Source organism: Phycodurus eques, chromosome 3 (assembly GCF_024500275.1).
Source record: "Phycodurus eques isolate BA_2022a chromosome 3, UOR_Pequ_1.1, whole genome shotgun sequence".
Lineage (NCBI taxonomy): Eukaryota > Metazoa > Chordata > Actinopteri > Syngnathiformes > Syngnathidae > Phycodurus > Phycodurus eques.
The window spans coordinates 2491837-2507578 of NC_084527.1; the positions used below are offsets into that span (position 1 = coordinate 2491837).

A 15742-nucleotide genomic window follows, 5' to 3' on the forward strand; every position below is an offset into this window, starting at 1 on the left:
GTGATCAGTCATCATATCAGTTATTTTTCATCTTTTACACCAAGTCAGGTGACATAGGCTCCAGTCCCCATCCCAGCAACCCTGAGCAGGAGAACTGATGGATGGATGGATGAATGGATGACAGATGGATGGATGGAATACAAAGAGAAGACACTTTCAAGGTGTTTGTCTAGTTTAGAATGGATGCACAGTTTTGAAATCCTGCCTCCACACCCTGCAAGTATGAGCATGGTCGGTGCTGTCAAGATGAACAGAACTGGACCACAATCTGATGCGATTGGTGAGGTGCTCAACCTGAAATAAGCCACAATGGCAGTAAATTGTCACTTGGCAAGAGCACAACGCTTTGGAGGAATGCAAACCAACCAAAAGGTATGAGCTCGAAATCTTTGATGTTTAGGAGTTTAGTAATAAATGTGCAAATGTGTTATTTTTCAAACATAATTTGCGGGAGGAAAAGTAGCTCTTACTGTATACCGTATGGTACATCAGCATGACTCAAACTGCTTGATAACCTAAAACTTGATTTTCGAGTCAATGGAACCATAATGTGCACTTGTATTGGATTTCTTTCCAAGGGTTCCTGACCTTATTTGAACCAGAACCTAAACATCTATCTAAAAATATGTATATATGTACCAGTCACTTCAAGAAAATAAAGATCTTGACTGACTGTCAGGGTATCTTTACAAAGACACCACAATATCCTTTTACAAGCATTAGACCCTAAATGATTATTTGCATTGCAGAGCTACATTACTGCAAAAATAAATCTGTTACATTTAATCGTCTCCCCGCCTTGTCAGTCAAAACCGAGCATTATCAATGAAAAGGTGGGTATTTTGATATGGCTTTCATGGGATTGTGCAAGTCTACCTAATGTGGCTGGTAAAAGTCACATATTAAAGCACAAATTAACTTTACTCTTGCAAAGTACGCCTGCGTCCACATGCTTCACCGGAGAAGTGGATATAGGCACATTTAACACCAATTAACGTTTCAAATCACTTATGTGAGTGCAATGAAGTTACTGCGCTGACGCACTCGTCCCATAGCTTGAAAGCTCACCAACCGGGCATATTCAATTCGAACAGTGTCAAAGCATAGTTCAACATAACAGCAAGAAATCTATGGGGGACGTCGACAGAAGCAAAAGATATGAGGGTGAGCCAGTCAAGGTGCTCCGACGTTCACCAAGTTAGGATGCTAACCTCAGCTACTAGTCAAGTGCGGCAAGCTAACGAGGAGCTAACGTCACTGGGCTACGTTAGGTTAGGTTAGGTTAGGTTAGCGTTAGCTTTAGCTTAGCTTAGCTTGCAAGCTACTCACTACACTGAGCGATATGAGCGCAGCAAAAAGATGCACCGTCAATCGGGCAACTTACCGAACGTAAATGCTACGTGTTGTTGAAGCACAGTGGCACCAAACGCGGCGGATCATGAGACTGTTCAAGCGAGAGAAAATGTTGGTGCGCGGCTAGCCGCCTAGCTGGGACTGCGTTGTGCAGGAGCTCGGCGAACTGGGCTGTCGTTGGCTGTCATCGCGAGGAGACGCGAGCAGCGCGCATGCGCGATCCTCGAGCAATGGGACATTCCATAGAACACACACAAGGCAAAAGGCAAAGAACCGATGTTTCGACGTTTACATCGTGACTCATATTTGATTTTTCTCTACAAATAATTATGTTACTCTCGAAGAACAGTTTAATACTGCGGTTTAACGTGTCCTGAAAACGACGATTACATTGGATATAAAATATGCAATAATCATCACTATTGTCGATAACGTTCGTTCCAAATGTAGCCTGTTGTGAGCGACAATGAACTGCTCCTGAACTATTTCCGCAATAATAGCTATTTATTGACCTCATTCTATTGTTATTGTTATTTACGTCATTTATTTGTACACTCATCAGTGGGATTCAAAATAATTGGCTGTATAAATGTAGCCTCATGTTAAGCTACATTCGCTGTTTTCAGACGCAGCCCTTCATTTTGGGGCATACGGAGTACCAAGCTGTAATACACGCATTTGTCCGCTAGATGGGAGACTGACAAAGAAAACAACGCGAACCTTGGAAGTGCGCAACAAATGACAGCGCCAAGTTTGAGCTGCCGCTGATTGGGCGAGTCATTTGAAATGCCTCAAAATGTTGCTCATTTGAAAATCGCTCATCGACTTCAATGAACATCATACAATATACTTATTTTGACTTCATTTGATGGGATTCCAGTAAATCCTGTTCTTTGCTAACATTTTCCCCAAAAACTGTTGTTCACTTTGAGGGAAATAATAAACAGTCTCTGATTTTAATGCTTGAATAATCCAACATACATACACAAAAAGGACCAACATAGATCTATAAAGAATCAAACTGTGTCTATGTAAAATAATGCAAACCCCTGAAGTCATTTGTTAAATTCCATTTATTATATATCTATATATAGGTTATAAACATCACAAAATATAAATTTAAAATCTTGCACAAAGATATAATCCAGTAAAAGAGCAATATAATTTTAGTCAGCAATGACAATGGAAGCAGGCATATCATATCTAGGTTCAGTGTTGCAGATTTTTTTTTAGGAACATTCCTATCACTTACAGTTGGGACAAAATGAGTATTCACAAAACATGGTTCAAAAGAACATTTCCATGACAATTGTGACCATTCTTTTATGATATATATATATATATATATATATATATATACAGTATTGTTACTCTTGTATTGCTTATTGTCTAAAAACACACTGCAGGATTAGTTTGTATTATTCAAGTGATCGAAGTCAGTAAGGTAACTTACTGTACTCTTATTTATGAGTATCAAATGTAATTTATTTATAACATACCTGAATTAAAAATAAGATGCTTCGATTGAAATAAATCTATGCTTTAAGCCAAAAGAAAGATTTAAAATGTGCACTTTGCTGTATTTAAAATTCGTCTTTTCGAGCGAAGGCCACTTTCAAACAAAGCACTTTATCCAAGCACGACTTGTTTCATCTCAAATTCATTCTTCGCTGGAAAACGAAACGGCTGTCTTGATTGTACTTCATTTTCTATCAAACAGTAACTAAAAGACTGATATAAAAATAGCCACACAAATGCAATTTTCTAAATGAATATACTCTGACTACGAGTCACCAGTAGTAATATTCTCATTACAGGGTGTCATTGCAATTTCAGATACAATCTAGTGGGACTTCTGGCCAATGAGACACGTGTGTGTCTATTACGTGGACTGTGGAGGCCAGAAGATGTGCATATAGAAAACTAGAAATGTCGTGTGCTTGGTACATCGTAGAGCAGAAAGGTTGCTTGTGTTGTGCCCAGTTTACATGCAGCCTTATTAAGTTCTCGCACAGCAAGCAAATGAAAGCGTATGTGGTGTGTGCTGTTTGTGCATCGTAGGTCCACGTCGGTGTGCGAGAGGTCAGCGAGACGGGGAGGGAAATTGGCCGTATGCAAATCCTTTCACGTCAAACTTGAACTTTCCAAATTGCATGCATTTACAATATGTACATTTGGCGTACTTGACATCGTGATTATTCTTCCTAACCAATGCTGCTCTAAATGATATCGTCCAAGAGATGCGGGGTGTCCACCCAGTCTAATGTTCTGGGCTCCGATGCAGCCATGATCATGCACAAAAACTGTTTCCCCGTTCTCTTATCTATTGGGTAAATGGTTGTTGGAGTGAACCTTCTGTTGCTCTCCACAAACTCACACAGCTGGTTGTAGATTTTGGGGTACTCGTGTCGAAGGAAGACTCCCCTAATCCTGAGCTCACGCTGAATGTTGACAAAGCACACCTCCCGGGCTTTTCTTCCCTCCTCGCCCTCCTGGTCAACGGCCGGCGTTCCCGGTGGCGGAGTAAGGATAAGCGTTTCCATTTCGCTATCCTTTTTCAGGAGCTTTTTTTCTGGGCTCGAAGAAGCCAGGGATACCTTTGCGAATTTCCGAACCGTTGGTGTTTGGACCCTCGGTGAGGGTCTATTAGGCACTAGTTCGCCAACAGCTACAGACACAGATACATTCAAGAGGAAACATTCCCTGGGATCATACTCATGACCCGCCTGCTGCAGTTCCTTGCAGTATTCACCCAAGTTGTCCCGAAAGCCATCCAGCTCTCTGAGAGACAGGTATGTGGGCGACATGGCGAGGCTCTCAAGCCCGACTCGGAGAAAGTGATCAGCGGTCTCCAGATTGGCAAAACCCAGAAAGAGGACGCCTCTGCCTCTGGAGAGGTAACCGGCTTTAGCGATACGAGAGAAGGCTTGATGAATCTCGGAATTTTCTCTGCAGAACTTGATAGCGTGCCGACACACGCTGCTCACGCGGCCGTACAGACACGTTTCTTTGTGGGTCTCCCAGTCATCCCTGCGACAGTTTCGTGAGCAGTAAAAGGTGTAACAGCTATGACACGATTTGAAGTACAAGCATGCATTGAACATATTTTCCGAACGCTCGCACTTCTTGTTGGCACACGCCATGGTTTCCTCTTCCTCCACGCTGTGGTCTGGAGAACATTCTTCTGCACTTCTTTGTAACGCATCGCACCCGCTATCGGGGTCTTTGATTGTGTCAGGGCTGGATTTAGAAGACGGGAGCTGTGTGTTCCGACATTCAAGATTTTCCATCTCAGAGGATCCCCGGACTTTTTCATCATCTTCAGTAATCAGTTGTTTAAGCTGATCCAGAAAGTCCCCGCTAGGCTTCCTGCTGGTCGGTGGTTTGTAATCAACCACTAAGTCAGCTAACAACTCATCAAGTTGCTCCAGACTCTGCTGAAGGGAGACATTGTTACGTTTCCTTTCTTTGGTCATTTCTGCTGTGTTGAAAGACTTCTTAACGTCCATCGCTCTCGCAGCAGATTTCTTTTCACTGTCCAAAGTATTCCAGTTGACAGCGTGCACGCCACGCCGCTCACGGCCGCCCGCACATATGTCATTGTCAGTTATGGTGATCTCAGGAGTCACAAACCAGTGGCCACTCTTGCTGTTCTTCCAGGGATTGCTTGGCCCTCGCTCTAAAGACGTCTCGGAGAGAGACAGGGCAGCGTAGCGCTTCGGCGAACTCGAAAGGTTAAGGATAACAGGTTGAGCTGAGACATTGGGAGACGCGCCGTGCCTAGCTTGGTAAAACAGATTCTCATAGCTCCTTCCACGAGGCGCCGATTGCTCTCTGTCATTGTGGGGATACAGAATATTGTCCCAAGACTTGGAGTGGTTTTTGGCCTCCGTCCTAAGTCGACTCGGCTCTGCGCTGTAGGTCGTTTGCCACGGGGGTATACCCGTGTCTGTCCGTACCCTTGGTGGGGTGAGCTGAGATGACTGGTTGGAATAAGCAGATATACTCGAGTGATACCAGTCATCGGAAAAAGCCTGCGACATGCGAGGGCGTCGTCGCCCTTCCGTGTGGTACTGCCTTGATGGAAAGTAGCGCTCCTCCTGAGAGTCCGACGGCTTGTTACAATATGCATTTGAGCAACTTTGGTGGTAGGGATTGAAACGGGGGTCATCCCCAAAGTAAGAGCTTGAGGGGGTTGGAGAAAAGCAGGAGCCCGCCTCACTTGTAGGGTACGGTGTACTGAATACAGAGTGTGAGGGCTCGCGGTTTGAGAAATTGTCCGTGTCGTATGACCTGAGAGGAAGGGTATGTACCCATCGAGTCCTTGGATCATAATGACTCGTCATCGTACTTCCGCGGCTGGCTAAACTGGACCTATCGTTCTGAAAATATGCTCTTGAATAAGGATGAGCTGAATATCGAACTGGGTCCTCTGTGTAGAATAACTTTGTTGGGATGTTCGGGTTGGAGTAAGCTCTTTGTTCCTTATTGAGATACATTGCGGTTGGTGACGACATCCGGTACATGTCTAGATGCTGGTAAGAGACAGGAGACATGCTTGCGGCGTAGTGATGTCCTTGTCTAAAATCTCCATTGTAGCATTCGCTCGGAGTCGGCGTAGGTGAGGAAATCTGCCGCGGTACATACAAACCTCGACCGCTACTAGCCTGAGAGTATCTTTGCCAAGCGAGTCGTTCAGGCCGGAGACCGGGGACCTGCCGAGATGTGTGTCGGAGGACGGCGGCGTCCGGTTTAATGTCCACGCGGCACCTGACGTGAGGTGTTGCGGCTGTTTTTTCGGATTTACCCTCATCAAAACAATCAGACACATAGAGGGGAGAATGGGGTTGCAGCTTATTGGGGTGGACCTCGTTCCAAAAAGCCCTACTGGAGGAATATGCCTCTCTTTGCGTTTCAGAGGACCTCGACGTTTCGAGCGCATCCTTGTCTTTGTGGGCCTCCAATGGAGACACGGAGATGGGCACAGGAGTCAGAGTGGATTTGATTCTGGGAGCACTTCTAGATCTTTTTCTATTTACAGAATCCGACCACGTGAGGTGGCTGCTTTTGTCTTGGATGGTGTGCGGTTGGATTTGCCTGGAGTTAAACAAATCCGGAGATGAGAAGCGGAGATATCCCGGCTGATCTAGTCCATTCCAGGTTAGATCTTTGCGTAAGGTCTGCTGTTCCGGCCGCTTAAAAGGACACTCCATCGGGGAAGACGCAGCCTGTGGGTCGTCCAGTGATTCAAGGAAGTCAAAGCTGCGGCAGTGTCTTTTGTTGATGATTTCTGCTTTATCAATCATCTTCGAGTCACATTGCAAAGAAGAGTGAGGAGAAACGACGTGTTCGGTGGTTAGATACAGAGGAAGGTCCCGGTACAGCGCTGATGTCAGGATATCAGGGGGATGTGTCCGGGTCATCTTAATGGAATTTCAACGCCTTCCATTCAGTGTGACGTTGCAAGACAACCTAAGGGAGAAAAAGGTCAGTTGAGTCGAATGCCCCGAGACACAGAAATGGACTGACTATAAACTACATACTCATAGTAAATATATATTATTGCGCAAAGGGCCCCCGATAGTTTTGTTTGAACAGGACACTATACAACCAGTACGTCACTTTGAACACAGGCCTCAGCCGAGGCTGAACTGTTTTTGAAGAAAAAAATAAAACTGCGGAATGTTTGTTAGTGAGGAGGCTACTTCCTGGTTCATGTACGATGACGAACAGACTGATGGTGCCATTATTATTATTGGGGGGGGGGCAGTTCCATTGATGCCATATTGATAAGAAATGTTGAAAGTGAATTGATATCCGCACACGTTTATGCACATCCAAACTTTAGCAGTTTACTTCCTTGGCCTGTGCGTCGGCCCACATTGCGCAATGTCCAAAGACAAACGTGCCACTGCGAAAAGTACGCCGAGGACGACATTTCTCAACGCGCCCAGAAAATCCGAGATGTCTTATTGCTCATTCGGGGCAAATATTATGGAAATAAAACATTATGCCATTGCGATGCGAAAATGTGTTTGTAGAAGTTACAGGATTTATTGATCAACGAAATGTGAAGATTTAATTAGTGCTATTTCTCGGGTATATGGAAACAAAGCAAGATTTTTTTGGGGTGGGTCGGGGGGGGGGGTGTGCAATGCACGCTACATAGAATCTCTCGTTGGCCTTCGCCCACGGGCGAACCCTGAGCTGCCATCTGTTCATCGCGACGAGAGAGAAGCGACCACGCCGACCGCTAAATATCACGTCTGCTCTCACTCAAACTGGACACATGACGACACGCCCAAGAGCTCCAACTGTATATGCTCGATGTGAAAATATCGAATCGATGACTTGAACGTTTGCAATGAACATTGTGGGGTCACGGTGCATCGGAACTATTTGTCGAAGGTCATTTCAAATGGGTTCGGGCGGACCGAATGTTGAGTTGCAATTCGACCGCACGGAATGCGCTGTCACGACACTCCATCAATTCATGAAGCATATCTCAAATAATTGGCAGTCAAATCTTGACAAAGCGCCGCCCCCCCCCCCCCCCCCCCGGCACACTTCAGCAAACGCTCGCAGAATGTGTCTTCTCTGGGTTTGCACTGTTGAGTTGTTTTGTTTCTTTTTCGAGGGGGTCGCAAATGCCTAAACTTGACCAAATGCAAAGTTTCGTGTTTGTATTTTTCATTGGCGGTCAAATAAAGCTCCACAATAGATACGCAACCCCCTTTCTTTCCTTCTTTCTTCTTTCTCAGCCCTCAAGTTTGAAAATCGCATGCCAGATTCTGTCTCCATAGCGACGGCACACAGCACGAGGGCCACGATCTCTTGACAAAATGGACTCTGAATCAGCAGATTGATACTTGCTCGTTTTGACATAGGCCGGGCTCTGATGCTGTCGGATGTTTTGCTCCTTCTTTTTTTTTCTTTTTTTTTTTTTTTTTTTTGTGGACATTTGTCAAAGTTCGGAACGAGGTTCGCCATTCCGTAAAGCTCGCGAACACGAGCTCGGCGCGAAAAAAAAGTGTTTGCAGTGGAGTGCTCATTTTGGAGCTGCGGCGCCACGGGCCCGAATGACATCATTTGCGCAGCAAAAAGAAATAAAAAAAAGGGGGGGGGGACTACAAAAAAAGAGAGAGAGAGAGAGAGAGCAGCACTTTTGGCCCACTTAGCAAAAAATAACACTCGGCGAGTGAAGGACGAAGCTTACCGTTTTCCCATGCACTCGAGCAGATGAAGACGAGGTGAGGATGAGGAGGATGATGAGGAGGAGGATGAGGAGGATGAGGAGGATGAGGAGGCAGGCGGTGTGTGCTGCAGCCTCCAAGCGTCGATCTCCGCTCTCCGACGCTTCACACGACTGCTTCGCCCCGAGACGTCGAATGTGGAGCAGCGCGTGCGTGGGCGTGTTTGTACGTGATGGAGGACGAGGAGGGCGACGTCAGATCACGACTGAGTCTGCGTCGAGAGGCGTGGTTGCGCGCGCGTGCGTGGGCGCGCGCGTCTGTTTGTGCGTGTGTGTGTGAATATAAGGATGGGGCTGTTCTCCAAGTGATGCACATGGTTCATGATTCACCGTTTACGCAACATGGGCTACATGTCACTGAAATGAATGAAGTGGCTTTTGCAGAACCTTTGAGCCTCAGTGCGTCATCGTATCAGTCCATGAATTTGGACAACGTCGGGTTTGCAATTTGCAGTGGTAGCAACTTGGGAAGGAATTAGTACGACTACTTCGTTACTGTGGACTAAAAAGGATTCAGGTCTCTACTTGAGTATTTATTTCTCTGAAAACTTTTCACTTGTATTCCTGACATTTGAAAAGCCATTTCTGCACTTGCTATCGCTTACTTTGTCCAAACGGGCTCGCCGCGCTTAGGATTTCGATTGATCGAGTGTCCGCACTTCGACTTGAGAGCCCTTTTGCCGCCTGTGCCGATTTGTAGAGTTTGTGCAAAGCCGACACGAATGCCCGAGCGCGGTGATTCCCAACCACACGTTGCATTCCGGTATCGAAAGAGATCCATCGGGAAATGATCCAAATGAACTCGATTAACCCCGAAAATAATGAATCATTTGACGGCAAATAATGTATCTTTGTTCATCTATCTATGCCAATGACGTATCGTGACACGCAGGGGGTGGAAATGAAATGGCCGAAGGTGCAATTGAAACCGTCGCTATTCATACAACGCAATCGCAGCTTTGTGTTCAAACGGACAGGCCCGAAGTATGTGAGTAAACTCGGACAAGATTATCGCTATTTCAGCGACTAAACTTTTTTTATTATCATTTTGTGGATTGTGATTTTTCTGTGTATATTATACAGCAGGTTTCGAGGCATGAATGGCGCACAAGGAAATTGTTCGCACGTCATCGCGCGACACAAGATGGCTCGCTTACGGCCGTGCTCACTGCGCTTCATTTGATTTGTTTCGTATTTATAGCCTGGAGGTGTTTTTCATACAAATATTTGATTAGCGTACACCGACACAGAGCACAGGACCAATGGCGAGCCAAGACAAATGAATTCCTAAAATATGTACCGAGGGAAAACCGAGGAATAGGCGAGCAGGACACGCGGAGGGAAGGAGCCGATCGGAGCTTGGCAGGCAGGAGAGACAGAAACAATCTGACCCATCGAAATCCAAACGTGGAACAAGCTCAAAGCTCGAGGGAACCCTGACATGAAGTCCCGTAAGTTGCCTCAGTGGGTTACGTTAATGTTGTGTGTGGGGGACAGAAAGTGAGGTTTGCGATCAGAGGGACAAACAGACCAAACATACTGTAGCATGTTTCAATCTTGGAAATGATTATATCGGTATACATTCTCAATCCTCTGTCGGATTTGTTTTGTTGAGGTTTCTTTGAAGCCTCGGCGGCATCGGTCTCGCCTCACCACGGCGTCTGCATCCTCCTCCTCCTCATCACGGTCGGGCGGATGGACGGTGGGGACAGTTGGCTGCGAGCCCCATCCCGCCCGCGGCGTGCCACTGCCGCAGGAAATGTGCTTAGCGAAGCGCTCCCACGGCGGACACAAATCACAACAACAGATGAGCTGTGCTGATCGGCCGCACGAGGAGCGGGAATGAACTCTATACTTTGTACACAACAATACTGCAAACCTGCATGATGTACGACCGTCACGGCGAAAATCACGGGGATTAGATATGAAGCGCGAGTGACTCCCCCTCACGCCGCGCTGTGCACTGGCATCAGTTCATGTCAGCTGTTGGTTCGCAGGCATAAGTGTCTGTCAGCTGGCTGCGAGCAGGTGCCTCGGGCACCTCGAAGGCATTGTGGGTAGCAAATCAATAGCTCTCTCTTGATGACAAGTGCGCCTGTTAAAGGCGGGGCCATCGGGCCCATCGAATTACGAGCATTAATTGGGAACGCTGCTTCACTCCGATTTCACGACTGCATTCCCACTCGTGCGTGCACCTCGGACCGAATAAGCCAGTCGGACGAAATTCAACCTCACACTTTCACAAGAGACAACGCACACAAATGGCATCGTCCATCACCAGTCGGTGGCAATCTTTTTACATAGCTCGAAGATAGACACACAGTATGTACCGTGAGCATATCTTGGAGATACATTTTCTTGTCCTGCTGCAAATTGCGCCTTTGCCAACATAATATGTCTCTGTTGGCTCGAGAGGTACAACCTGTCGATTATTATACAGTAGATGTCGTTTGCAATTGCGATTCCACCGATTTGCCCCTCCTGCGTAGCTCAAAAGGTCGACCGAAACATGAGGAAACACGTCAATGTAAAGCAATTATGACTTTCACATATTCTGATGCGACACTTGAATTCGATGTGTTTACAGTAGTCGAGATTAGATCGTGCCGGCGTACCGTATGTCGATGTGGCACACTGAGGCTGCGTGTAGCAGCAACGGCTTTCAGGAAACCCTTGGCAAAATCAGCGTTTCTTGCCGAAAGCCCACTTGAAGCCTTTTCAATCTCCAACCAAATAATCCTCTGTCCACTCCTCTCGCCCCAGACTTCAATTAGAGTTTCAGCAAAGTGTAAAGAAGATTGACAGATGCTTTATAGCGCAGCGGACGAGGAGCGTTTTCACCGGTACAGTGTCGATTCTGATTTGATCTAAATATTATTGTGCAGCTTCGACTAACTAATTTGAATAAAGTATCTATCTATCTATCTATCTATCTATCTATCTATCTATCTATCTATCTATCTATCTATCTATCTATCTATCTATCTATCTATCTATCTATCTAACCAGTGTTTTCATTCATCAGCAGTAGAATGCTGGTGGAGTAGTTCTGAGGCCAACTACAATAGAGTTGTTTTATTTTTTTTTTAAATAAAAAAAAAACAAAACACATTACTTCTAAATTAGATCTGGCTCGTCGTATTTGGCAAAGCCTGACGACTTTGTTTTCAGGAAGAAGAAAAAAAAAGAAACCCATGACCAAACACTCCAAGTCATACACAACAAATCTGTGCATAAGCCAAATCATTTGGGAGCGGTATCCATGGTAACGCACAGCGAGTAGGAGCAAGAGCGACTGAATAGATTTCAAAGGCAATGAAGTCATGTGCCGCTGACTATAAAATCTCGCGTCATTGCTCGGAATGACGACAGCACGCAAATACGCCGAAGTGCGGCTGAATTCTGTCTCATTTTGTGGGACGCGTGCATCTGCCCCCCTTCTATATGTCCAACAGGCCTTTCCGTTAACATAAGGTTTAGCATAAGGAGACACAGCTTCCGGGAGAACTGCAAGTCGGGAAGATGCCTTGACAGCGACCCGCTCGCATGTGGGTCAACGTTCAGAATAGAGTGGATATTATTCCCAGCCGCACCGAGCAAACACAAACTCCTCTGTCCTGCTCTGTGGAGTCGCTCGGCGACATCCCACGGTGAGGCTTAATTCAATCTTTACCACACACTCCTCTCTCATCCTTCCTCATCTGCCGTTTTTGGCGAAGGAACGACTCCGTCGTGTGGGCAAGTTTATAAACGGGCAAATGAGAGAAGCCTTTTGGTGGGCACGAGCACTCGGGATTATTTGAATTATTTGCGGTTGCGCTGTGTCTCTGTGAAGTTGTTATGTAATGCTGTCACATCACACCTACGGCAAAATGTCCTTAGTCACAGTTTCTTTCGTTCTTTAAACAGTGTCTGATTTCGTCATTGGCCGCCGTCGTCTAAGTCGCGTTTTATCGAACGGGAGACAACAATGCTTTTGTGCCTCTGTGAGGACGAAACAGTGAGGCCCTTCTCAAGAGGAATAATGTTTAACAACAGTGCAATGCAGAGGCCAACTCCTAATGGTCCGAGGCGTTAGGTCGCGCCTAGTGAGTAGCACAAGGAGCCGCTTATTATTCAAACACAGCGGAGTGAGGCCCGAGGGACACAAGCGGAGAGTGCACTGACGAATGACTACAGACCAGTATCAATAAAAACAAGTGCGTCAAATTAGTAGGACGCCAGGAAGTGAAAATGCGGATAAATATGGAGAGTGTGAAACATGTCGTCATAATCTTGCGGCTGGTCAAATTGCTCGCGGTCTTCCGTGGAAGATGTTGGATTGTATCTTTAGGATGCTCGCTCCGTATGATTTCTTTTTCCTGTCCAATAAAAGGTTCATTGCAACGCTCAGTGCATCCCAAGATCTCGACGGTGTCTGTTTACATTCAAAGACATTTTAACACGCAGTCGAATCCGGAGTCGTTTGTTTGGCTCGACCGCCGCCCAGCAAATGACGCTTGCGAGTCAGCTTCGACACTTTCTTCAGTTTGCTGATTTAATTGCAGCTGAAATGGACGGCATGTGATTCGAGAGCCGCCGTCGTCCGGATGCTGTTCAACTGGCTCAAGTCTCGAAATAACCGGCGTCCAGCAATAAGGCCGCGATTCGTACCGACGTCCGGATTTTCATTTAGTTCTCCTTCTCCGCCGTGAAAACAGAAGTCCGAATGAGGCTCATGCTAACACAGCGGACAATAAATTCACTACACGTGAAATGTCCATTATATGCCCAACGCATGTTGTAAAAACTATTAAGCATGAAACACAAATAAGCAAAGGTACAATTATGGTACAATTTATTAAGGTAAATGTCACCGTCCGTTCCCGCCTGCTTCCATACAGCGCTGTAAAAACACATTGACCTTTTCGAGTGGAGTCACATTACACTCCTGGAATTTGGATTTTGCTCTCCTGACACTTAAGTTTGCCACGAAAACTTCTGCAGCAAGAAATTCATTGATTTGGTGATGAAGAATCAAACCGATTCCACACTACATGATACAAGCATCGTGTTTCGGCGGCCGTGCGCAATCGCCGATACACGAAGTCACAAAGGGTTACTGCATCAGCCATTTATCCATTTTCTGTGCCGCTTATCGTATAAACCGTTCACACCCAAGGACAATTTGCAGTCTTCAGTTAGCCTAAGAAGCGTGGAGTACCTTGAGAAAAGCCCCCCAAGTACAGGGAGAGCATGCAAACCCGAACCACGAACCCCCGACCACAGCGCTGCGAGGCGGAGGTGCTAACCACTGCGGCGCCGTGCTGCCCACACAGGCCCACTTCACTTGATTAACTTGAGAAGATTGTTTTGTTTTGCAATATTTAAGGACTTTCTGAGACTTAAAACCTCGGCATTTGTCAGTAGAACCGATCAAGTTTAGTCATACGCGCTTACGAATAATGATTAGTGCGCTTTATTTCGAATCATATTTCGAGTGACCCTCATTTTTCAAAAGCGGGTTCACATACAGTGAATTGATTCACAAATTCCTATGGAAACCTCTTTGAACTGTTAACATTGAGATTTTCACAATATAGCATATAGCATCCTAGAAATATGCAAATGTAGAGCAATAACTAATTCCAAAAATGTTTTAATGGTCTTAGTTCTATGACGTATGTGTATGTTCTTGTCAGTTGAAGGAAAGGGAAGGGGAAATGCAGGCTTACGCCACCTTGTGGTCAGATGCCTGCAAGTACAATTAAAGCACTGCTTGAGCAGGACAGTGCAAGTTCTATATATATATATATATATATATATATATATATATATATATATATATATATATATATACCGCTCTGGATTGCAAAATTGAGATTACAGATGAGAGATGTATATACAGAATGGAGCAAAAATGATGACTTTTCAATTGTTTACTAACCCTCGATCGGTTGTGTGGCTTCATGGGAGAATTTTGGAATCAAAAAAGAAATGTGAATAACAGTTGGCAGTCATTATATTGAATGTTATGCTGCATGTTAGAGTCAAATCGACGACTTTTGTTGGTTATCGACTTTATTGGGCGTGTGCATATTTCATTCACATTCATTTGCACATCATACAACACAAACATTGCATATAACATCGATTTACATATACTTTTATAATCCACCATGATTTACATTATATCATTTCATTTCTTCGGCATTCGATTTGTTTCATTTACATCAATATTATTCTTTTTTTTTTTTTTAATGTGGCAAGCATCGACAGACAATCATTTCCACTTTCCACGCAAACGAACAAGGATTGTATCGTTTCACAATGATTTCAAAAAGCAGAAACCCAGCAAATTAGTTACATTCACAGTCAAATATAGCCACCATCGATGAAATCTGCTCAAAACAACAAATAAATCATTGCTGTGTCACAGGTCAGTGACAAGGTTTTCCTTGACAAATGGCATTTTATAATACAATTAACACATGACAAACAGTTACATTTACCTGTCAAACTAAATGACATGGCCGATTTGTCCTAAAAAAAAAAAAAAATTATAACAACAATATTCTGACATGCACACGGGAGAGTCACTGCAAAGGTCCGAAGCCTTGAATCACAAGCCAATGCATTAACTCACAAGCACCATATTGCCTCTTGAAATTATAATTTTTTAAAAAATTAAATAAAAAATGGAATCATTCAGACACAACTGCACGATGAATTCATGAAATCGTTTCTTTAAAAAGTGAGGTTCAGAGGCAGGCAAAATACCGACAAGCACAGATAGCAGCAGAAGCATAAAGGTGACAATCTGCACCAGTCAGATCATTGGACGACACAACAATTATTTGATGTGAGCAGTTACAGAACATTCTCACGTTTATGCGCCACAGAGCACAAGGGGGGGGGGGGGGGGGGGGGGGGGGTCACTTTGGCCGGACGACAACACACAAGGACAGCGTGAGGAATCTACGGGGGAACCAGGACTCATTTACACTTTGGGTCTTCTCGAAAAAGCATGATATTGCCATATTAGATACACATTCGAGCGGGAATAATTCCCCCTGGAAGACATTTTCATACCTGGAAAATGAATGAGTTTATTGTTCCCTTACAGCCAGGATGCACATTTGGACTTGTGACTAAAGA

At 45.1% G+C, this 15742-nt stretch overlaps 2 protein-coding genes across 5 annotated transcripts in view; both read right to left on the minus strand.

Annotated features, from left to right (window-relative positions):
* Positions 1 to 1531, minus strand: part of gapvd1 (GTPase activating protein and VPS9 domains 1) — a 28949-nt gene extending 27418 nt beyond the window's left edge. For all 4 annotated transcript variants that reach the window (XM_061671388.1, XM_061671387.1, XM_061671386.1 and 1 more), the window contains exon 1: positions 1385 to 1531. The gene's annotated coding sequence lies outside the window, so the exon portion shown is untranslated. The remainder of the gene's footprint in view (positions 1 to 1384) is intronic.
* A 934-nt stretch (positions 1532 to 2465) lies between these two features.
* On the minus strand, positions 2466 to 8728 carry unm_hu7912 (un-named hu7912). The gene is made up of 2 exons (XM_061673264.1): positions 8570 to 8728; positions 2466 to 6825 (listed from the first exon to the last, which is right to left on the minus strand). The coding sequence occupies exon 2, from the start codon at positions 6774 to 6776 to the stop codon at positions 3573 to 3575; it is 3204 nt and encodes a 1067-aa protein (XP_061529248.1). The 5' UTR covers positions 6777 to 6825; positions 8570 to 8728; the 3' UTR covers positions 2466 to 3572.
* Positions 8729 to 15742: the final 7014 nt, after the last annotated feature.

What these genes read in the sequence shown, in the direction of transcription:
- unm_hu7912 (XM_061673264.1), bottom strand. Translation starts at nt 6,776, where the DNA reads ATGACCCGGACACATCCCCCTGATATCCTGACATCAGCGCTGTACCGG.